The sequence below is a fragment of the Panulirus ornatus genome, chromosome 67 (genome assembly GCF_036320965.1).
Source record: "Panulirus ornatus isolate Po-2019 chromosome 67, ASM3632096v1, whole genome shotgun sequence".
Classification (NCBI taxonomy): domain Eukaryota; kingdom Metazoa; phylum Arthropoda; class Malacostraca; order Decapoda; family Palinuridae; genus Panulirus; species Panulirus ornatus.
This window is the reverse complement of record NC_092290.1, coordinates 19176498-19200753: the sequence shown is the minus strand read 5'-3', so window position 1 is coordinate 19200753 and position 24256 is coordinate 19176498. Positions and strand designations below refer to the sequence as shown.

At 39.5% G+C, this 24256-nt stretch overlaps 1 protein-coding gene across 1 annotated transcript in view; it reads right to left on the bottom strand.

Annotated features, from left to right (window-relative positions):
• The window catches only part of LOC139747140 (uncharacterized), a 353413-nt gene that overhangs the window by 180670 nt on the left and 148487 nt on the right, over nt 1-24256 (bottom strand). Inside the window, exons 5-8 of the mRNA XM_071659064.1 lie at nt 21756-21924; nt 21423-21503; nt 7628-7782; nt 2282-2494 (exon numbers count right to left, since the gene is read on the bottom strand). Coding sequence (XP_071515165.1) covers nt 2282-2494; nt 7628-7782; nt 21423-21503; nt 21756-21924 — 618 coding nt within the window. The remainder of the gene's footprint in view (nt 1-2281; nt 2495-7627; nt 7783-21422; nt 21504-21755; nt 21925-24256) is intronic.

Genomic DNA, 24256 nt, shown 5'->3' with positions numbered 1-24256 from the left:
CCATCATCCACACCCAGCCTTAAATTCTATCCAACCACACGAATGCCTACCTGAAACTGCACTTCTTATGCATCTTTGATTGACACTTTCTTGTCTTTGTTTTGGACACTATAACCATTTGAATTAATGGTTATAGTGTACCCATCACGTCCATAACATAACTGCCACACTAAAGACACAGATCATTTCCTTCTTAATTGTTCTGCATTCACCTCACATAGATATACACACGTCACCACACCACTTGACCTGTGGTCCCATCCAGTGGATATGGCCAGCTTCCTGTGTGCTGCAGGAGATCCATAAAAGGGATTCATGGGAAAGGAAATTAAGTAATGAAAAACCTCAGGGCACAGATACAGCAGTAAGATCAGGAGTGCTGTTGAATAACTGTGTATGGAAGCACAGGAAAATGGTTATGCAAAAGTGGTATGTATTCTACTATACAAAGGTAAAAGGAGTAAGAAAGATGTAAAAATTACAGAATAAGTATTCTTGGCCTAACTGGCAAGGTATATGGTAGGATAATGAATGTGATATGAATTACAAAACCCCTTATGCATGAGGGAAGGAAGAATTTTGGAAGGGAAGCATGTATGTAAACCAGAATTTTGCACTCCTTGAATGAAAGAAAAACTTCTGGAGAAGAAAAATTTTATGAAGCATTCATGTACTGAGAAGCAGCAAATAATAAAGTAAACTGGAAAGCTCTCTGGGAATTTTTAACTTTATATCACAAACAGGGAAAGCCTTTGGGTGCTCTTAATTGCTTCCACAATGGAAGTAAATCACGTTCAGAAGTGGTAGTATAAGTGAGTGATTTGAAAGACATGAGGGAGTGCATCAAACTTGTTTTCTTGTTATGGTTCTTTAATGCTTTAATGGATGGAGTATTATGCGAGATGAGAGTGATATAGGGTGACAGCAAAGTACTATTCTATCTATCTATATCTCTGATGCCCGTTCCCTCCAAAAACTCCCTCAGGTGGGAGGCCAAGGCAAAAGAGTGTCCATAGCTGCTGAACTCTGATGCTGCTTCTCAGCCTTTAGTGCATTATCCTTAAAAGCCACTGGCAGAAGGCAACTCTAGCACAGTGTTTCCAGAGGCTCCTACTTAATGTTCCTACTAATGACTTCTACCTAATGTGTCAGTCAAATGAGCCTGCATAAAATTCCAACCCATAACTTCTACCTATTGCTCCTGCTTTTTATTCCTACCTGCTACTTCTACCTAATGTTCCTACTTAAGGCTCCTGCCTATATATTCCTACCAACTACTCCTTTACCACTGTTAAGTCACTGTGAAACAGAGTGAAAGTGACCACAGCATGAGATGCTGCTGCTCTGCTGTTGGATAGATTAGAGAAACTAGAGAGAAATGTGGATAGCTCTGATGTATGTAATATGAGAAGAATACTGGAAGTCAATGAGATGAAGAGTAAAAGTTTAGTTTTTGGAAGAGATGGGATGTTACATTGTCATACTCTGAAATAAGAAAATCTTGAAGCTGTGGATGGCGCAGATATTTGGGAATAGAGTTCAATAAGTATTGTAGCTGTAAACCAGAAGTTGAGAGCAGAGTCACTGAAAGACAAAAAATTAGACATACATCATAAATTTTGGTGAACTAAGCAAAGAAACTGTGGAATAAGTTGTTGTCATTATTAGAGCACTTGTCTAAACTCTGATATATGGATATGAAACCTAAATGAAGAGATCAGAGGCCAAAAATGAGTACAGCAGAGATGCACACATCACATAGTACAGCAGGAACTACACGGACACATAAAAAACAAAGAAGTAAGGATATGTGGTAAGAAGAAATTGTTAGCAAGGCATATGGATGAATCTTTCATGTTATGAACATATAGTACATATGGCAGATGAATGGCTGGTAGAGGATTAATAGTAGAGCAGAGAAGAGTAAGACCATGAAATAAATGGATGGAGAACATGACAGAATTAATTAGGATTTAGGATATTTCACATAAGGATGACACATAAATTCTTCAGAATCAAAAGGAATGGAGGTGTTGTGTGTAAAAAGTTGGTGTGACAAGAGATGATGGACTCATTCAATAAATAAACTCAGTATGCAAAGTGAAAAATCAAGAAGCACCCACATATGTATGGAAGTTCGTGTTTTACTTCAACACATTGGAAATTCGTTGAAGATGTGGACGAGTGACTTGAGAGGCTGTATGTATTTGATCTATCCCATGAAATTAGAAGCTGATAAAATGGTGAAAAATATACAGAAAAATTAACTTCTACTACTTACAGTCCAGCCTGATGGACATCGACATTTGCCAGTGACTGGATCACAGTGCCCTCCATTCTGGCACTGGCACTTGTTGCTGCAGGCAGTGCCATGAGTTCCTTCTGGACAAGATTTTTCACACAGGGGGCCAGTCCAACCTGGAGGACAACGGCATGCACCAGAAACATGGTCGCAAGTCCCTCCATTCTGACACCGACATCGATCCTTACAGTCCTTGCATTGAATTTTTATTGTTAATGCTGTTATACTAACAAACAAACAGAGTTTCTAAATAAAAAGATATCTGAAACACATGATCTATGTCTTATATCTACTGCCTCTCCGTTACATATTCTAATTGAAGAGACAACATCCAAAGTTTATCAGCAATGTCTGGATATCATTGTTTTAATAAAAAAAAGTGTGGCATCAATTTTCAAAATGCTGTGGTTAAGAATATGAATCAGCAACATTCATCATGTTTCAGATAAGGCATTTCTAATGATAAGGAAATTTAAGTGATTGTATGTAAGGGATAAAAACTTTTTGCTCTAAGAATATGACATTCACTGGGAATGGAGGAAAACAAATACTTTGAAAAGTACTTGACAGTTAATCCTGTTAACTGAAAACATATGAATCATGGAGAAACATGTCCATGAACTGCATCAATAATAGATAACAAGGGCACCATTAACCTTTAATCCATCTAACATAACTTTATCAACTTAAATCAACAATAAAACTACAGAGTAGCATGACAAACTACCTATCATTACCCCTTATATAGCAGAAATTACACATGAAGCTTGAACGTTAAGAGTACTTATTCTAATTCATACATGTGGACGGAAAAGGAATTTGAAGACTGAGGAAAAAATGAAGATGTAAGAAGGATATGCAGCATACAGAAACCATCTGAAAACTGAATGGATGAAAGCCTTCTAAAAAGCATGTTCTTAAAATGTCAGCACAACAAAACTTGCCAAAGCTTGCCAATTATAGAAAAAAATGGGAGGTTCATCATTATCCCCTTTCTAAGATAAATTCTCATTCTAAAATTTAATCAAACAGGAACATCCATGTAATAGTTAAGGTAAAAACTTGATCAACATCCATCCCAACATGAGACATGTATGCATTAGCATTTAATAGTCTTATAATTCACATGCCTTGCAAACTTGATCTTTGATTCCCAATTTCCAAACACTCTTCAAATGCAGAACTATGTTGTAACCGTGGAACACATTTGGTCAATATCCATTCCCAAGTTAAAAGATATTGTATATAGATGCCTTCTGTAGCAAATCAATGCACATGATGCAGTGATTTTATCCTTATCCTCAAAATCTAAAACTTAATATGGCATAAAAATACAGTATGTAGTCTTTGTGTCTAAGACTGGTCAGCATCCATTTTCCTAGCATTCAGATATTATGAGCAAAAAAATTTAGTAAAATTTCAATACATAAGAACTTATGACCCCTGACCTTTGAACCCAGCCCTGGAAACTTAATTGTAGTCACTTTGGATGACTCTAACATTCCTTCACCCACTGATGCTCCTCTTACTAATTATATGCCTCTTTCCATAATCTCTTTTTGGACAATCTAAAAGGTGTTTCTCTGGACACAAGCAATGCTGATGGTCCTGATGGCATCCATCCCCATGTACTGAAAGTGTGTGCCTCTGAACTTGCACCTGGACTTGCTCATCCGTTCAGTTTCTGTTTAAAAACCAAAACTTTTCCTTCTCCTTGGAAGCATGCATCGATACATCCCATCCCTAAGAAGGGTGACTTCTGACCCATCTAACTATCATCCTATTGCCTTGACATCTACCATTTCCAACGCCTATGAATCCCTCCTCAACTCCCAGATCCTTAGACACCTCGAAACTCACAGTCTTCTCTCTGATCATCGGCATGGCTTCTGTAAGGCGAAATCCACTGGTAGTATTCATTCCTATTTTCCTAATGTCTGGTCATCATCCTAAAAGATTTTGGGGAGTCATGTGTAGTTGCCCTTGACATATCCAAAGCTTTTGAAATGGTGTGGCAATGAGGTCTCATCTCTCAGCTCCACTCTCTTAGCTTCCCTCCCTCACTTTGCACCTTCACACCAAGCTTCCTTTCTGGTCGATCTATCTATCTCTGTGATTGCTCATGGATTAGCCTTTCCCTCCTTTCTCCATCAACAGCAGTGTCCCTTAAGGCTCTGTCCTCTTCCCTACAGTTTCTCTCCTTTTTTTCAAAGATTTCCATTCCACAAATAATCAAATGCACTCATATGCTGACAACTCAAAACTGCATTTATCCACATCCTTCAATTCCACTCCTTCTTTCACTCAATCTGCATCTCGTCTTGACACAGATTCCTCAATAAACTCAGACTTGAAAATATCTCAGCAAGGTAAATGATTTCTAGTTAAGTTCAATGCCTCAAAGACCTAGTTTCTACCCACCTCTCTATCAAAATTCCTCACAACTCTCGTTTCTCCTTTGATAGTTCTGTAATTCCACCTCTTAACTCAATGAACATACTTGGTATTATTGTAACATCCAACCTTTCTTGGAAAACTTACATTATAAGAATAGCTAAGTCTGCCTCTAAGAAACTGGGTGTCCTGTTTAGATGTCAAAACTTCCCTTCTGAACAACTGCTCCGTTTATACAAAGGACTGATTCATCCTTGTATGGAGTACTACTCTCACATCTGGAGTGTTCTAGCTGTGCATCCCTACTTGGCAGAGTTGAGTCAAAAGCAGTCCGACTTATAAACTGTCCAAGGTTAACTTCCAAATTTGACCCCCTTGTGCTATGCCACAATGTTGAATCATTTCCCTCTTCTATAGGAATTACTTTGGTCTTTGCTCCCAGAGCCGGCTGATTGTGTGCCTCCACCAACAGATAAACCATGCAATACTGAGCAAGCTACTACATCACATGATAACTGTGTGGCTATCAGCAATTTAAGGGTGGCCTGTTTTCATAACCGTTTCTTTCCCTACTCCTCAAAGCTTTGGAACACTCAACCTTCTCATGTCTTTCTTAATAATTATGACCTAGCACATTTTAAAAGACAACTTTTTCACTTCCTCCAAAATTCATATATATTTGCCTTTGTCGTTTCTTTTATCCTTTCATAATTCTCTCTATATTTTAATTAAGGCCTGGCCTTGATGCAGACTTTTGTCCATGACTGGAACCTTCAACATAAAAAAATTATCTGTGGTACATAGTTCATATCCGATTACTCAGTTGTGAGATACCGAGTATACAAGTACCAAGTTGGATTCTATCAAACATTGTATTACAAAAGACATAACCCTGATGTGACTCTAACCACAGAAACCTAATTAACAAAGACTTTTCTAAGCAAAACATTCTCGTAATTTGGTAGAAAAAAAAAATATTGTCATGTGATATAGTGTAAACAAGACTGGCATGCATACAAGAATGTGGACGGACAGGCATATCAATGTGTTCTCTACAATGTAGTAGAGGTTATATAAAGATAAAAACAAAGAAGAAAAAAGATTTTTGCTGCTCTCTGCAATACCTTGCTATCTACATGAAAAGTGATATGCCTCTTACTGTCATGGAAAGTGATATGCCATTTACTGTCAGCATATGTACATGACTATGCTTCATGAAACCAATGGAAAAAGCATTTATGCACTTCTGAAGGAGTAAAATATTAAAGAACTTGAAGAATACAAACTTCTATGAATAATCATTTGAAAGGTATCTATTACTTATTTCTGACCTAAATTTCCTTCATTTTTTTTTTTTATACTTGACTGCTGTTTCCTACATGGAAGAGGTACCAGAAACTGATGAAGAAAAGCCACATCTGCCCACATCCATTCCTTAACTATCATGTAGGGGGGAAAGAATTCAACCTCCATGTGTCACAGAAAGTGACTAAATGATGGAGGCAGAGAACTGTAACCTTACCCCCCTTCTTGTATCTCCATTTCTCAGAGATAGAACAGAAGGAGCCAAGCACGGAATTCCTTCCTTCAAAATGCATAAGGCTTATTACGTCTGAAGGGAGGGGTACAATTTCAAAAAAATGCCTGAGAAGGTGGTGCACAAACACTTCCTACTAGGGCATGTGACACATAACTGAGACAAAGTAAGACAGATGAACACCCTCTATGTCTGTGGGTCAAGAGAGTTCTTTCAGAGAGTGAAATGAAGCATATTGTAAAGAGTAATTTACTCTATCTTTCCCTTAATCCATAACTTGCAACTCAAGCTCAGTGCTACCAAACCCCATATGCCCCATTCTTAAATCAACGTATCTAATCAAGCCTATCACTGGTTTACTGTGATTTAACAGAATCTAACTCTACTAGCAGTATAGTAATATATCTGAACTCTCCTAAAACTTCATCCCACATTATCTAACCTCCTAAGACAATAACTTTAACAAACATGCTTTCCCCACCACAGCATTTCAAAAGTGCAACTGAAATCACTTGAAAATATGACATCTATAGTGTTCTTTCATTGGCTTAGCATCTTCTTCCTCTGAATTCTGGAAACAAAATCAACATTATCATTCAACCATTTGTATTTTGCCAGTTTTTGGTCCCATCATAATGATGATGAGAAGCACTCCAATCAGTAAGTGCTGAAGAAATGTATATGCCAATACATACACATAAGCACATATATAACAAATCAAGAGCAAAGACCACTACATTAAGTCTTTTTTTTCTCTTTCATACTCGTTCACTATTTCCCCTCTGAACTCTGTAGCATCCAAATCAGATGACTAAGCATCAGAGGAAAAAACACCCTCTCTTAGTTCCTTCCCCTTTTCCTATCTATCTATATATCTGATGCCTCCATAACTACTGAACTCCAGTGCTGCTTCTTAGCCTTTAGTGTCTCACCCTTAAAATGCCACTGGCAGAAGGTAATTCTACCACTGTGTTTGCAGAGGTTCCTACCTAACATTCCTACTGATTACTTCTGCATTATGCTCCTGTCGCTTTTCTTTCTTTGGAAAAGAACTACAGGAGGAGAGTATTTCCAGCTCTAACTCCTAGCCCTCTGAAGTGTTTTCAAGGGTTGCCTTATCAACTTTCAGCTTACCTGGGCAGAAAACCATATTAAAGATTAAAGCCTTATGGCAGTGCCAAGAGATTACCTTCATAATCCACTCTGCTTTGTTGTCAGTAGTATGCATATAACATATTAACAGGCAAACAGACTATACTGACCGAAAAACTTACACAGTTACAGACAGATAGATAGATAGACAGATAGATAGATATATAAATAGACAAACAGACGGACTGACAGAAAATTGTCATATTTCATAGCTTTCATAGCTGCAAATAAGACTAACTCACCACACCATAATATCCTTCTTGGCACTTTTCCTCACAGTAGGGACCAATCCAACCAGCATGACATGAACAATTGCCATACAATGGATCACATTTTCCTTCATGTAGACAAGGGCAGTCATGTACACATCCCACACCCCACTTCCCCTCTGGACAAGCTGGAAAAAATGAGCAATATCAAATGGGAGCACTAAAAAGAAAAATACCAATATGATTAACAACTCTTTCTATTCATAGGCAAAATATCGTTATCATCATTTTTGTTGTATGAAGCTACATTCAAAACAAATGCAATTTGGCTTTAGAACTAAATGTGCATGCACTGTTGACACTGATTTCAAAATAAAGATGGTGATACATCAAAAGTAGATGACTTATAAAAAGTCTATCAAATGCACACCTCCATTCAAAACCCACAGTCAGTAGTCCTGTATTTGCTGACAGTAGGTCAATCCAACCCACCAAATAAGAAAAAATCACTTATCCTGCATAATATGCAACATGTTCACATCTAAGCTGATATGTATATATATATATATATAGGTAAATATTTTAATACTTTATCACCATTTCTTTTTTCATACATGCTTGCCATTTCCCATCTTAGCGAGGTTGCGTCTAGGACAAATGAGAGAGCCTTAAAAGTAAAATTACTCACTTGGCTCCTTTTCTTTTGGAAAGAAATACAGGAAGGGAGGATTTCCAGCTAATCATTCCTGCCACACTGAGTCACCTTTTATGACATGTACGGGATACATTGGTAGTATTTCTCTCCCCTATCCCTGGGGATAATGATAATATATACATATCCCAAGGGATAGGGGAGAAAGAATAGTTCTCATGTATTCCCTGCATGTTGCAGAAGGTGACTAAAAGAGGTGGGAGTGGGACTCTGAGTATCCTACCCTCCTGCTTTACTTTTCCAAAAGAAGTAACAGAGAAAGGGGACAAGTGAGGCTTTTTTCCCTCTAAAGTAATGTCAACTGTTCTTGATGTACCATGCTGACAGAGAAAATGGCGAGTATGTATGATATATATGAATATATATCATCTATTCATTTATCATACTTTGTTGCTGTCTCCCGCGTTAGCGAGGTAGCGCAAGGAAACAGACAAAAGAATGGCCCAACCCACCCACATACGCATGTATATACATACATGTCCACACACGCACATATACATATCTATACATTTCAACGTAAACATATATATACATACACAGATATATACATATATATAAATGTACAGTGTGAAGTATGTATTTTTTTATAATATAATAAAAAAATACATACTTCATACTTGCTGCCTTTATTCATTTCCGTCGCCACCCCGCCACACGTGAAATAACAACTCCCTCCTCCCACATGTGTGAGATAGCGCTAGGAAAAGACAACAAAGACCACATTCGTTCACACTCAATCTCTAGCTCTCATGTATAATGTACCGAAACCACAACTCCCTTTCCACATCCAGGTACCACAAAACTTTCCAAGGGTTACCCCAGATGCTTCAAATGCCCTGGTTCAATCCACTGACAGCACGTTGATGCCGATATACCACATTGTTCCAATTCACTCTATTCCTTGCACACCTTTCACCCTCCTGCATGTTCAGGCCCCGATCACTCAAAATCTTTTTCACTCCATCTTTCCACCTCCAATTTGGTCTCCCACTTCTCCTCGTTCCCTCCACCCTCGACACATATATCCTATTTATTAATCTTTCCTCACTCATTATCTCCATGTGAACAAACCATTTCAATACACCCTCTTCTGCTCTCTCAACCACACTCTTTTTATTACCACACATCTCTCTTACCCTTTCATTGCTTGCTCGATCAAACCACCTCACACCACATGTTGTCCTCAAACATCTCATTTCCAACACATCCACCCTCCTCCACACAACCCTATCTATAGCCCACACCTCACAACCATATAACATTGTTGGAACCACTTTTCCTTCAAACATACCGATTTTTGCTTTCCGAGATAATGTTCTTGCCTTACACACATTTTTCAATGCTCTCAGAACTTTTGCCCCCTCCCCCACCCTGTGACTCACTTCCGCTTCCATGGTTCTATCCACTGCCAAATCCACTCCCAGATATCTAAAACACTTCACTTCCTCCAGTTTTTCTCCATTCAAACTTACCTCCCAATTGACTTGTCCTTAACCCTACTGTACCTAATAACCTTGCTCTTATTCACATTTATTCTCAGCTTTCTTCTTTCATACACTTTACCAAACTCAGTCACCAGCTTACGCAGATTCTCACCTGAATCTGCCACCAGCGCTGTATCATCAGCGAACAACAACTGACTCACTTCCCAAGCTCTCTCTCATCCCCAACAGACTGCATACTTGCCCCTCTCTCCATAACTCTTAAATTCACCTCCCTAACAACCCCATCCATAAACAAATTAAACAAACATGGAAACATCAAGCATCCCTGCCACAAACTGACAATCACTGCGAACCAATCACTTTCCTCTATTCCTACTTGTACACATGCCTTACATACTCGATAAAAACTTTTCACTGCTTCCAGCAACTTGCCTCCCACACCACATACTCTTAATACCTTCCACATATGCCTTCTCCAGATCCATAAATGCTACATACAAATCCTTTTGTTTTTCTAAGCATTTCTCACATACATTCTTCAAAGCAAACACCTGATCCACACATCCTCTACCACTTCTGAAACCACACTGCTCTTCCCCAATTTGATGTTCTGTACATGCCTTCACCCTTTCAATCAATACCATCCCATATAATTTCCCAGGAATACTCAACAAACTTAAACCTCTGTAATTTGAACACTCATTTTCATCCCCTTTGCCTTTGTACAATGGCACTATGCGTGCATTCTGCCAATCCTCAGGCACTTCACCATGAGTCATACATATGGTGAATATCCTCACCAATCAGTCAATGTCACAGTCACCCCCTTTTATAACAAATTCCACTACAATTCCATCTAAACCCACCACCTTGCCAGCTTTCATCTTCCGCAAAGCTTTCAGTACCTCGTCTCTGTGCACCAAATCATTCTCCCTAACCCTTTCACCTTGCACGCCACCTCGACCAAAACACCCTATATCTGCCACTCTATCACCTAACACATTCAACAAACCTTCAAAATACTCACTCCATCTCCTCACATCACCACTACTTGTTATTACCTCCCCATTTGCCCCCTTCACTGATGTTCCCATTTGCTCTCTTGTCTAATGCACTTTATTTACCTCCTTCCAAAATATCTTTTTATTCTCCCTAAAATTTAATGATACTATCTCACCCCAACTCTCACTTGCCCTCTTTTTCACCTCTTGCACCTTTCTCTTGACCTCCTGCCTCTTTCTTTTATACATCTCACAGTCATTTACACTATTTCCTTGCAAAGATCATTCAAATGCTTCTCTCTTCTCTTTCATTGATAATTTTCTCTCTTTTCTTTCACTAATAATCTTCATCCCACCACTCACTACCCTTTCTAATCTGCTGACCTCCCACGCTTCTCATGCCACAAGCATCTTTTGTGCAAGCCATCACTGATTCCCTAAGTACATCCCATTCCTCCCCACTCCCCTTATGTCCTTTGCTCTCACCTTTTTCCATTCTGCACTCAGTCTCTCCCGGCACTTCCTCACACAAGTCTCCTTCCCAAGCTCACTTACTCTCACTACTCTCTTTACTCTCTTCTTTTCTAAAAACCTCTACATATCTTCACCTTTGCCTCCACAAGATAATGAACAGACATCCCTCCAGTTGCAGCTCTCAACACATTAACATCCAAAAGTCTCTCTTTCATGCACCAATCAATTAACACGTAATCCAATTACGTTCTCTGGCCATCTCTCCTACTTACATATGTATATTTATATATCTCTCTCTTTGTAAACCAGGTATTCCCAATCATCAGTCCTTTTTCAGCACACTAATCAACAAGCTCTTCCCCATTTCCATTCACAACACTGAACACACCATGTACACCAATTATTCCCTCAACTGCCACATTTCTCATCTTTGCATTCAAATCACCCATCACTATAACCTGGTCTCATGCATCGAAACTGCTAACACACTCACTAAGCTGCTCCCAAAACACTTGCCTCTCATGACCTTTCTTCTCATGCCCAGGTGCATAAGGACCAATAATCACCCATCTCTCTCCATCTAATTTCAGTTTTACCCATATCAATCTAGAGTTTACTTTCTTCCACTCTATTACATACTTCCACAACTCCTGTTTCAGGAGTAGTGCTACTCCCTCCTTTGCTCTTGTCCTCTCACCAACCCCTGACTTTACTCCCAAAACATTCATCCAAATGCCTCTCTCTTCCCTTTCTCTAACAATCTTACTTCTTCATCCCACCACTCACTACCCTTTCTAATATGCCCACCTCCAACCTTTCTCATGCCACAGGCATCTTTTGCATAAGCCATCACTGTTTCCCTAAATACATCCCATTCCTCCACCACTCCCCTTACGTCATTTGCTCTCACCTCTTTCCATTCTGCACTCAATCTCTCCTGGTACTTCCTCACACAAGTCTCCTTTCCAAGCTCACTTACTCTCACCATTCTCTTCACCCCAACATTCTCTCTTCTTTTCTAAAAACCTCTACATATCTTCACCTTTGCCTCCACAAGATAATGATCAGACATTACTCCAGTTGCCCTTCTCAGCACAATAAAATCTAAAAGTTTCTCTTTCATATGCCTATCAATTAACAAGTAATCTAATAATGCTCTCTGGCCATCTCTCATACTTACATAAATATACTTATGTATATCTCTCTTTTTAAACAAGGTATTCCCAATCACCAGTCTTTTTTCAGCATATAAATATTCAAGGTCTTCAATGTTTCCATCTATAACACTAAACACCCCTTGTACACCAACTATGCCCTCAAATGCCTCATTACTCAACTTTGCATTCAAACCCCCCATCACTATAACCTGGTCTTGTGCATCAAAGCTGCTAACACACTCACTCAGCTGCTCCTAAATCTCTTGCCTCTCATGATCTTTCTTTTCATGCATAGGCACTGATAATCACCCACCTCTCTCTCCATCCACTTTTGGTTTTACCCATATCATTTCCCACATTAGCATGGTAGCGTTAAGAACAGAGGGCTGAGCCTTTGAGGGAATATCCTCACTTAGCCCCTTTCTGTCTTCCTTCTTTGGGAAAATTAAGCATGAGAGGGGAGGATTTCCAGCCCCCTGCTCCCTCCCCTTTTAGTCACCTTCTATGACATGCAGGGAATATGTAGGAGGTATTCTTTCTCCCCTAGCTCTGTCTCTTCGTTGTTTATCAACTGTCTTACATTTCTTTCCTGTATCTCCCCTGACGATGTGATAATCATACGAAAGTGCACTTGGGAACTCAAAGGAATATACTTGATCACGCACAAAATTTTAACTCTTTCCAATAGTCCCCCAGTAGGGTTGAGGGACAAGTTAGTTGGAAGGTAAGTTTGAATGGAGATAAACTGGAAGAAGTGAAGTGTTTCAGATATCTCGGAGTGGATTCAGCAGCAGATGGAACCATGGAAGTGGAAGTGAGTCGCAGGGTGGAGGAGGGGATGAAAGTCTTGGGAGCGCTGAAGAATGTGTGGAAGGTGAGAACGTTATCTCGGAGAGCAAAAATGGGTATGTTTGAAGGAACAGTGGTTCCAACAATGTTATATGACTGCGAGGCATGGGCTATAGATAAGGTTGTGCGGAGGAGGGTGGATGTGTTGGAAATATGATGTTTGAGGAGAATATGTGGTGTGAGGTGGTTTGATCGAGTAAGTAATGTAAGGGTAAGAGAGATGTGTGGAAATAAAAAGAGCGTGGTTGAGAGAGCAGAAGAGGGTGTATTGAAATGGTTTAGTCATATGGAGAGAATGAGTGAGGAAAGATTGACAAAGAGGATATATGTGTCAGAGGGGGAGGGAATGAGGAGAAGTGGGAGACCAAATTAGAGGTGGAAGGATGGAGTGAAAAAGATTTTGAGCGATCGGGGCTGAACACAAAGGAGAGTGAAAGGCATGCAAGGAATAGAGTGAATTGGAACGATGTGGTATACTGGGGTCAACACGCTGTCAATGGACTGAACCAGGGTATGTGAAGCATCTGGGGTAAACCATGGAAAGTATTGTGGGGCCTGGATGTGGTAAGGGAGCTGTGGTTTTGGGGTATTACACATGACAGCTAGAGACTGAGTGTGAATGAATGTGGCCCTTGTTGTCTTTTCCTAGCGCTACCTTGCAAGTGCGCACAGGGGGTGTCATTTCATGTGTAGCGGGGTGGCGACGGGAATGGATGAAGGCAGCATGTATGAATATGTATATGTGTATATATGTCTGTGTATGTGTATGTATGTATACCTTGAAATGTAGAGGTAGGTATATGTGTGTGTGGGTGTGTATGCATATACATGTGTATGTGGGTGGGTTGGGCCATTCTTTTGTTTGTTTCCTTACACCACCTCATTAATGCAGGAGACAACGGCAAAGTATAATAAGATATTATATTTTATCTATATATATTTTGCTTTGTCGCTGTCTCCTGCGTTTGCGAGGCAGCGCAAGGAAACAGACGAAAGAAATGGCCCAACCCACCCCCATACACATGTATATACATACACGTCTACACACGCAAATATACATACCCATACATCTCAATGTACACATATATATACACACACAGACACATACATATATACACATGCACACAATTCACACTGTCTACCTTTATTCATTCCCATCGCCACCTCGCCACACATGGAATAACATCCCCCTCCCCCCTCATGTGTGCGAGGTAGCGCTAGGAAAAGACAACAAAGGCAACTTTCATTCACACTCAGTCTCTAGCTGTCATGTAATAATGCCCGAAACCACAGCTCCCTTTCCACATCCAGGCCCCACAGAACTTTCCATAGTTTACCCCAGACGCTTCACATGCCTTGATTCAATCCATTGACAGCACGTCTACCCCGGTATACCACATCGATCCAATTCACTCTATTCCTTGCACGCCTTTCACCCTCCTGCATGTTCAGGCCCCGATCACTCAAAATCTTTTTCACTCCATCTTTCCACCTCCAATTTGGTCTCCCACTTCTCCTCGTTCCCTCCACCTCAGACACATATATCCTCTTTGTCGATCTTTCCTCACTCATTCTCTCCATGTGACCAAACCATTTCAAAACACCCTCTTCTGCTCTCTCAGCCACGCTCTTTTTATTTCCGCACATCTCTCTTACCCTTACATTACTTACTCGATCAAACCACCTCACACCACATATTGTCCTCAAACATCTCATTTCCAGCACATCCACCCTCCTGCGCACAACTCTATCCATAGCCCATGCCTTGCAACCATACAACATTGTTGGAACCACTATTCCTTAAAACATACCCATTTTTGCTTTCCGAGATAATGTTCTCAACTTCCACACATTCTTCAAGGCTCCCAGGATTTTCGCCCCCTCCCCCACCCTATGATTCACTTCCGCTTCCATGGTTCCATCCGCTGCCATATCCACTCCCAGATATCTAAAATACTTTACTTCCTCCATTCCTCCAGTTTTTCTCCATTCAAACTTACCTCCCAACTGACTTGACCGTCAACCCTACTGCACCTAATAACCTTGCTCTTATTCACATTTACTCTCAACTTTCTTCTTTCACACACTTTACCAAATTCAGTCACCAGCTTCTGCAGTTTCTCACATGAATCAGCCACCAGCGCTGTATCATCAGCGAACAACAACTGACTCACTTCCCAAGCTCTCTCATCCCCAACAGACTTCATACTTGCCCCTCTTTCCAAAACTCTTGCATTCACCTCCCTAACTTCCCCATCCATAAACAAATTAAACAACCATGGAGACATCACACACCCCTGCCGCAAACCTACATTCACTGAGAACCAATCACTTTCCTCTCTTCCTAAACGTACACATGCCTTACATCCTCGATAAAAACTTTTCACTGCTTCTAACAACTTGCCTCCCACACCATATATTCTTAGTACCTTCCACAGAGCATCTCTATCAACTCTATCATATGCCTTCTCCAGATCCATAAATGCTACATACAAATACATTTGCTTTTCTAGGTATTTCTCACATACATTCCTCAAAGCAAACACCTGATCCACACATCCTCTACCACTTCTGAAACCACAGTGCTCTTCCCCAATCTGATGCTGTGTACATGCCTTCACCCTCTCAATCCATACCCTCCCATATAATTTACCAGGAATACTCAACAAACTTATACCTTTGTAATTTGGGCACGCACTCTTATCCCCTTTGCCTTTGTACAATGGCACTATGCAAGCATTCCGCCAATCCTCAGGCACCTTACCATGAATCATACATACATTAAATAACCTTACCAACCAGTCAACAATACAATCACCCCCTTTTTTAATAAATTCCACTGCAATACCATCCAAACCTGCTGCCTTGCCGGCTTTCATCTTCCGCAAAGCTCTTATTACCTCTTCTCTGTTTACTAAATCATTTATCCCTGGGATAGGGAGGAAAGAATACTGTCCATATATTCTCTAAGTGTCCTGGAAAGCAACTAAAGGGGTGGGAGAGGGGGGCTGGAAATCCTCCCCTCCTGTTCTATTTTCCAAAAGAAGGAATAGAGAAGGGACCTAAGTGAGGAATTTTTCCTCAAAGGCTCCATCATCTGTTTTTGATGCTACCTCACTAATGCAGGAAATGGGGATTATGTACATAAAATTATAAACAGTAATAATAATGAAATAATGATGATAAAAATCCTTGGGGAAAGGGGGATGTATTTTGTATCACATACCTTCAATGTTTCACATAAGGGAATCAAAGAGGGAAGGAAAGAAGGGAGGTAACTGGAATCCCAATCCCCCTCTAGTATTTCTTTTCAAAAGATGGAAGCGAGGAAGGAGCAAAGTGAGGATTTCTTCTCTAAAGCTTATTCGTTCCAGACATTGCCTCACTCAGGTAGGAAGTTGGGATCATATACAAAAAAGAATGATAATAATATGGATGGCAAAAAAGAATACTACCCATGTATCTCATGAGAGTCATATCAGGGGACCAACAAGGGCAGGTCCAGTAGGGTGGGATATTCCCCCCCTTTATCATTATTTTCCCTAAGAAGGAATAAAGGAAGGAGCCCTGCAGAGCTTTTTTCTTTAAGGTTCAGTTATCTGCTCCTGATGCTACCATGCTAAAGTGGAATAAGGTAAGCACATATGAAAGATATAAATAACTAAATACTGTGAGTAATCCTATTTTTTTTTCATGCATGTTCACCATTTCCTACATTTGTGAGGTAGTACCAGGAACAAATGAAGAAATGGCCTTATTCTCTCACATCCACTCTCTGGCTGTCTTGTATGATGCATTAAAACCACAAGCCTCTAACCACAATCAGACCTCACAGAACTTTCCATGGTTTCCCCCTACCACTTCATTAGCCCTGGTTCAGCCCACTGATGGCACACCATCCTTTGTAAACCACATGACCCCAATCTGTTCTATCCCTTGCATGCCTAGCAACCTCCTGCATGTCCTGGATCCAAGCCTTCACAGCAAATTTCATTCCATTCTTCCACCACCTTGGTTTCCCCTTTTCCTTGTTCCTTACACCTCCACATGTATGTCTTCTTAATCATCCTTTCCTCACTCATCCTCTCCTATTCTAAAAACCATTTCAGCACTCCCTCTTATGCTCTTTCATACACATTCCTCTTACTGTCACAACTCTCTTATCATTGTTTACTTAATCAACCCTTCTCAAACATTTCACATCCAACATATTCAATCTATCCTTTATAATTTTGTCTAAGGCCCATAACTTACATCCATAGAGCACCAATGGGACTACTATACTACATACTATATCACAGTATCAGTCTATCTATGCGCTAACTTTATTCCCACTTACATGAAGTGAATCAAATACATATATGCATCTATTCTAGGGTTTAATTTTGCAGAATTGGGGTTCTAGTCCCAATCTCTGAGACATTTTTAATGACAGTTGGGATGCCTTGTTTAATGGAAAAGTATCTACTCTACAATCATGTAAATAACAAAGAAAATAGCTAATAAATTACCTCTGTCATAAAGATATTTAAAATGGCACAACATAATAAAAAGTATCAAATTTTGTCTGCTACAAATGTGTGTGTGTAAAATTTCATAAGGATACCAAAAAGGGCAACATGAACAAAATCCATACAACATACCATTCCATTCCACTTCCATAAAACTATTATTATTTCAACTTATGTCTATTTTCAAAGAGTAGCATCTGTCCAGGTGAAGAAGTTTCCCTTAAAACCAATGCATGAGAAAACCTGCTATGCGAACATCACTGCACAGGATTCATGCTAACACTGCCAATTTCTTAAAATGAAACCATGTAATGTTGAGCTTTAACCATAACTATAATACCCTTTAAAGTAAGTATAATTAAGTACTCTTACATGCACACCTAAGACACCCTACTTAATAATACAAGTTAAAGGATTTCAAAGTGATTACCAGCTTATGAGTCACAACATAACTAGTATCCACCCATCATCAATGAATTCAGCTGGTTGGAGAGATATAATCACATCTAGAAGAGAATATATAATCTCTCCATATACAGTATACTATGCAGTATAAATGAAAGACATAGAATAATAAAATAGTGATTTGGGAATCAATAATACTGCACTCTCTTGGTTTCATTTTAAAGAGAACAAAAATCAAATGCATTTATATCAATGTCATGCAATTCAACAACAATGCATAGTCATATCAGATCTATGGCACTAATATCTACTGATATGATAATGAATATATTTAAATAACTCACTAGGATTTAAGTGAAAAAATACTTATCAAAGAAGTGATATGAAAAATGATCACAAAAGACATGGTTTTTCAATGAAACTGATAATGCTCACATAAAGGTTTGGTCCTAGTTTTCTAAAACCTAAGCAATTTGGATGCAGCACATACAAAAAATCAAACATTTGGTACAAACAAAGCATCTATCTTTGTGTCAAGAATAAGTATGACCTAATAAAATCTATCCCTTAAGAATAGCTTAATATATGATAACCGCATTAGTATACACCCACACAGCTAAGACAATGAAGTATACAGCTTCACAGCTACAAGCAAATCAGCAACAATCATCCAATATCTAAATGACTTACCCCTCATATCTGTGTGCCAAGGGAAATAAACAGGGACAGAGTGTAAGTTTATAGTTGAACAAAAAAAATTACCACAGTGACAAATACACTGCACATCAAATTGACAAATCAAACAGAAGTTATTACCTCAAATACTTTATCACTTCAAAAATGCAAAAATACACAGAATGTATGTATCAATGAAAGTTCTCTGAATTTATTACATAATCTGCTATCTAAAAATACATAATATCTCTTCAATTCATCCCTCTCCTTTCATAATTCTGTACACTATATATCTATTTTATCTATTTATTGTACTTTGTCGCTGTCTCCCGTGTTAGCGAGGTAGTGCAAGGAAACAGACAAAAGAATGGCCCAACCCACCCACATACACACACGTCCACACACAGAACATATACATACCTATACATCTCAACGTATACATATACATACACGTACAGACATATACATATATACACATGTACATAATTCATACTGTCTGCCCTTATTCATTCCCATCGCCACCCTGCCCCACATGAAATGAGAAACCCCCTCCCCCCGCAAGTGCGCGAGGTAGCACTAGGAAAAGACAGCAAAGGCCACATTCATTCACACTCAGTCTCTAGCTGTCTTGTATAATGCACCGAAACCACAGCTCCCTTTCCACATCCAGGCCCCACAAAACTTTCCATGGTTTACCCCAGATGCTTCACATGCCCTGGTTCAATCCACTGACAGCACATCGACCCCGGTATACCACATCGTTCCAATTCACTCTATTCCTTGCACGCCTTTCACCCTCCTGCATGTTCAGGCCCCGATCACTCAAAATCTTTTCCACTCCATCTTTCCACCTCCAATTTGGTCTCCCACTTCTCCTCGTTCCCTCCATCTCCGACACATACATCCTCTTTGTCAATCTTTCCTTACTCATTCTCTCCATGTGACACATCCCACCTAACTCTCTTCCTCCTTGCTTTTCCTTCCTGTCTCTTCTTCCATCTCACTGATATATATTTTCATCCTTCCAAAACCATTTTTTTTATATGGCTACAAAATCAAAGCAACCCATTCTGCACTTTGCAACCATTCCTTTCTTCATTCCAAACTTCACTTTAAAGCACTCATTCCTCATTCTATCCACTTCTGATGCCCCTTCTTAACGGTTCTCACACTAACAAAAGATTTTTTTTATTTCAGCTACTTCAACACTTGATATCAATTACCTAGATTGTGCCAACTTACATCAGATTAGTGTGTACTAATCATCTATTGGAATACAGACATTTTATCTTTTTCTATTGCATCCCCCAAAACACAACTAGAGTATACACTGTGTCAGCCATGTAATAACCTTGCATTCCTGCAAAATGGCAATTCTGAATGTCATATCTATTATCACTAACTCCATCCTGATTATGATTGGGTGGAAAAAATGCATACAGGTATGCATCTTCAGTGGGAATTCATTTTTACATAACTGAGATTCTAATCCTTTCCCAATCCCTAACCCTGCTGGCTGGCAAAGGACAGGGATGCCTAACTTCCTAAGGTACATTTGCTACCCTGCCACCCAAATGAACCAATATCAATAAAAATCATCAAAAAGATCTTTGCTTAAAATCATATTTATGATATTTCTTTAAGAATGTCTTTCTTTGCATGTATGCAAGGGTAATACAAAGTCAAAATGAAAGAGCCCATCTTCCAATCAACAAAAAACCTGATCATCATTAGCACCCAACATTTCTTGTCCTAAAATCCCATTAGCACCAAGGGCTGGCCTTGTGAAGACTCGTATCTTACAACTGTGGCAAGTTCTCAAACACTTAAGTCCCTTACAATCAAAGGGAAAAAAAGTGGCCAGTACATCCTTCAATGAATATAGTCTGTTCATCCATAATTCACATAACTAGCTGGGCCCTTGTACTTCTTGAGGCAGGAAACTGATACCTTAAAACTCATTTTATGTTGGAACACCAGCTGATGCAAGGCCAACCCTACCAGCACCAAGACTGTTCACCGCCACCCACCTGTAACCAAGGCCAAAGTACTAGGACTGATGCTACCACCACCATGAGCACAAGCCACCATACAAATGCTTTCATTATCAAGGACAGGTTTATGTATCAAAGAACAATACTGAAGATATCAAAATTTTAAACTTATATTCATCATCAAGCAATCACTGACAAACATTTTCCAATAAGAATTTTCATGATGAAATGCAAACTTTTGCTCTATCAGTTAATACAGATCTTCCAGGCTGGTCATCATGTATAAAAAAAAAATACATAAAGAACAATCAATTCTTTTTAAGTACAAAAAGTTTGCACATTTACATAAAAAGATGTGATTTAACAGTCCTTCAATTCTAAGAAAATTTCCACAAGACTAAGTCGTACTTCTACAAGAATTAAACTTCATGGTATGTAATCTTAAATTTGAAGATAAAAAAAATAAGTACAATATATCACAATGCCTTAAAAACAAGTCCTCTGATAATTTCAGCAGATACTGGTACTAAATTACATCTTTGTCCATATACGCTTGTGGTACGAAATAGCTGAGGTGGGTGTCGGGAAAACTGTTTGTTACTCACAATGATAACAGTCTGGGCCATCGCATGGGATCAGAGCATTCTGAACTGTGATGCTGTCATTATCAAACTCCATCAAGTCACCTACAATCCAAAGGTAATTAATTTTAATCATGCTAACATACTTGCATAAGAAAAATCAATTAATCTCGAGCTTGCAAATGTTAACAAACCATTATTTACTCATCATCTAACTGTTCTTCAGCATGTTCATGAGATAAAACTTCCTTAACCGCCCCAGCAAATAATCTGAAATCAGATCTAAATAGACAGAAATCAATATATGCTGAGAAAGGTCATACTTCATGAAGCTTATACAAATAGTTATGAACTTACTTATGTTACAGATAGGCCCAGAATACCCAGCTTCACATCGACATTCATCAGGTTTGATGCACACCCCATGTATACAATGCTGAGAGCAGATTGGGATACATCGATCTTCTGCAGGTACTCTGGTGAAGCCTGAACAACACACATCTACTGTTCGAGTCTTTATCTTGCTCTGTAAAATGCAACTCTAGATGTAACAGTCTGTATACATATAATATAATTGTGTTAGAGTAAAAGTACATACAGTTTTGTTCATGCTGGATGGACAACCTTCTATCGAGTAAATGTGAAAGGCTGCTCGTCTTCCATGGCAACGGCATGACCCTTGTAAAACCTTAAGAATTGTTCAAAATTAGAGATCCATGCAAACCTTGCAAAATATCCCCTTCTTTAATATAAGATAAAAATTATTCAGCATATTATACTTTGTCGCTGTCTCCCTCATTAGTGAGGTAGCTCAAGGAAACAGATGAAAGAATGGCCCAACCCATCACATACAAATGTATATACATACATGTCCACACACGCACATATACATATCTATACATCTCAACGTATACATATATATACATACAAAGACATATACATATATACACGTACATAATTCATACTTGCTGCCTTTTATTCATTCCCGTTGCCACCCTGCCACACATGAAATGACAACACCCTCACGCACACGAGGTAGCGCTAGGAAAAGATAAGAAAGGCCAGATTCATTCACACTCAAATCTCTAGCTATCATGTATAATGCACCGAAACCACAGCTCCCTTTCCACATCCAGGCCCCACAATACTTTCCATGGTTTACCCCAGATGCTTCATATGCCCTGATTCATTCCACTGACAGCTAGTCGACCCGGTATACCACATCATTCCAAATCACTCTATTCCTTGCATGCCCTTCACCCTCCTACATGTTCAGGCCCCGATCACTCAAAATCTTTTGCACTCCATCCTTCCACCTCTAATTTGGTCTCACACTTCTCATTCCCTCCACCTCTGACACATATATCCTCTTTGTCATTCTTTCATCACATTCTCTCCATGTGACCAAACCATTTCAATACACCCTCTTCTCCTCTCTCAACCACACTCTTTTTATTACCACACATCTCTCTTACCCTTTCATTACTTACTCGATCAAACCACCTCACACCACATATTGTCCTCAAACATCTCATTTCCAACATATCCACCCTCCTCCGCATAACCCTATCTATAGCCCACGCCTCACAACAATATAACATTGTTGGAACCACTATTCCTTCAAACATACCCATTTTTGCTTTCTGAGATAATGTTCTCATCTTCCACACATATTTCAATGCTCCCAGAACTTTCACCCCCTCCCCCACCCTGTGACTCACTTCCGCTTCCATGGTTCCATCTGCTGCCAAATCTACTCCCAGATATCTAAAACACTTCACTTCCTCCAGTTTTTCTCCTTTCAAACTTACCTCCCAATTGACTTGTCCCTCAACCCTACTGTACCTAATAACCTTGCTATTATTCACATTTACTCTGAGCTTTCTTCTTTCACAGACTTTACTAAACTCAGTCGCCAGCTTCTGCAGTTTCTCATCCGGATCAGCCACCAGCAGTGTATCCTCAGGAAACAACAATTGACTCACTTCCCAAGCACTCTCATCCACAACAGACTGACTACTTGCCCCTCTCTTCAAAACTCTTGCATTCACCTCCCTAACAACAACACCATCCATTAACAAATTAAACAACCATGGAGACATCACACACCCCTGCCGCAAAACAACATTCACTGAGAACCAATCACTTTCCTGTCTTCCTACTTGTACACATTCCTTACATCCTCGATAAAAACTTTTCACTGCTTCCAGCAACTTGCCTCCCACACCATATACTCTTAATATCTTCCACAGAGCATCTCTATCAACTCTATCATATGACTTCTCCAGATCCATAAATGGTACATACAAATCCATTTGTTTTTCTAAGTATTTCTCACATACATTCTTCAAAGCAAACACCAAATGCCTCTCTCTTCTCTCTCATTAATAATTGTACTTCTTCATCCCACCACTCACTACCCTTTTTTAATCTGCCCACCTCCCAAGCTTCTCATGCCACAGACATCTTTTGCGCAAGCTATCAATGCTTCCCTAAATACATCCCATTCCTTCCCCACTCCCCTTATGCCCTTTGCTCTCACCTTTTTCCATTCTGCACTCAGTCTCTCCTGATACTTCCTCATACAAGTCTCCTTCCCAAGCTCACTTACTCTCACCACTCTCTTCACCCTAACATTTTCTTTTCTGAAAACCTCAACAAATCTTCACCTTCACCTCCACAAGATAATGATCAGACATCCCTCCAGTTGCACCTCTCAGCACATTAACATCCAAAAGTCTCTCTTTCATGCACCTATCAATTAACACATAATCCAATAACGCTCTCTGGCCATCTCTCCTACTTACATAAGTATACTTATGTATCTCTCTCTTCACCATTTCCAACACTGAACACCC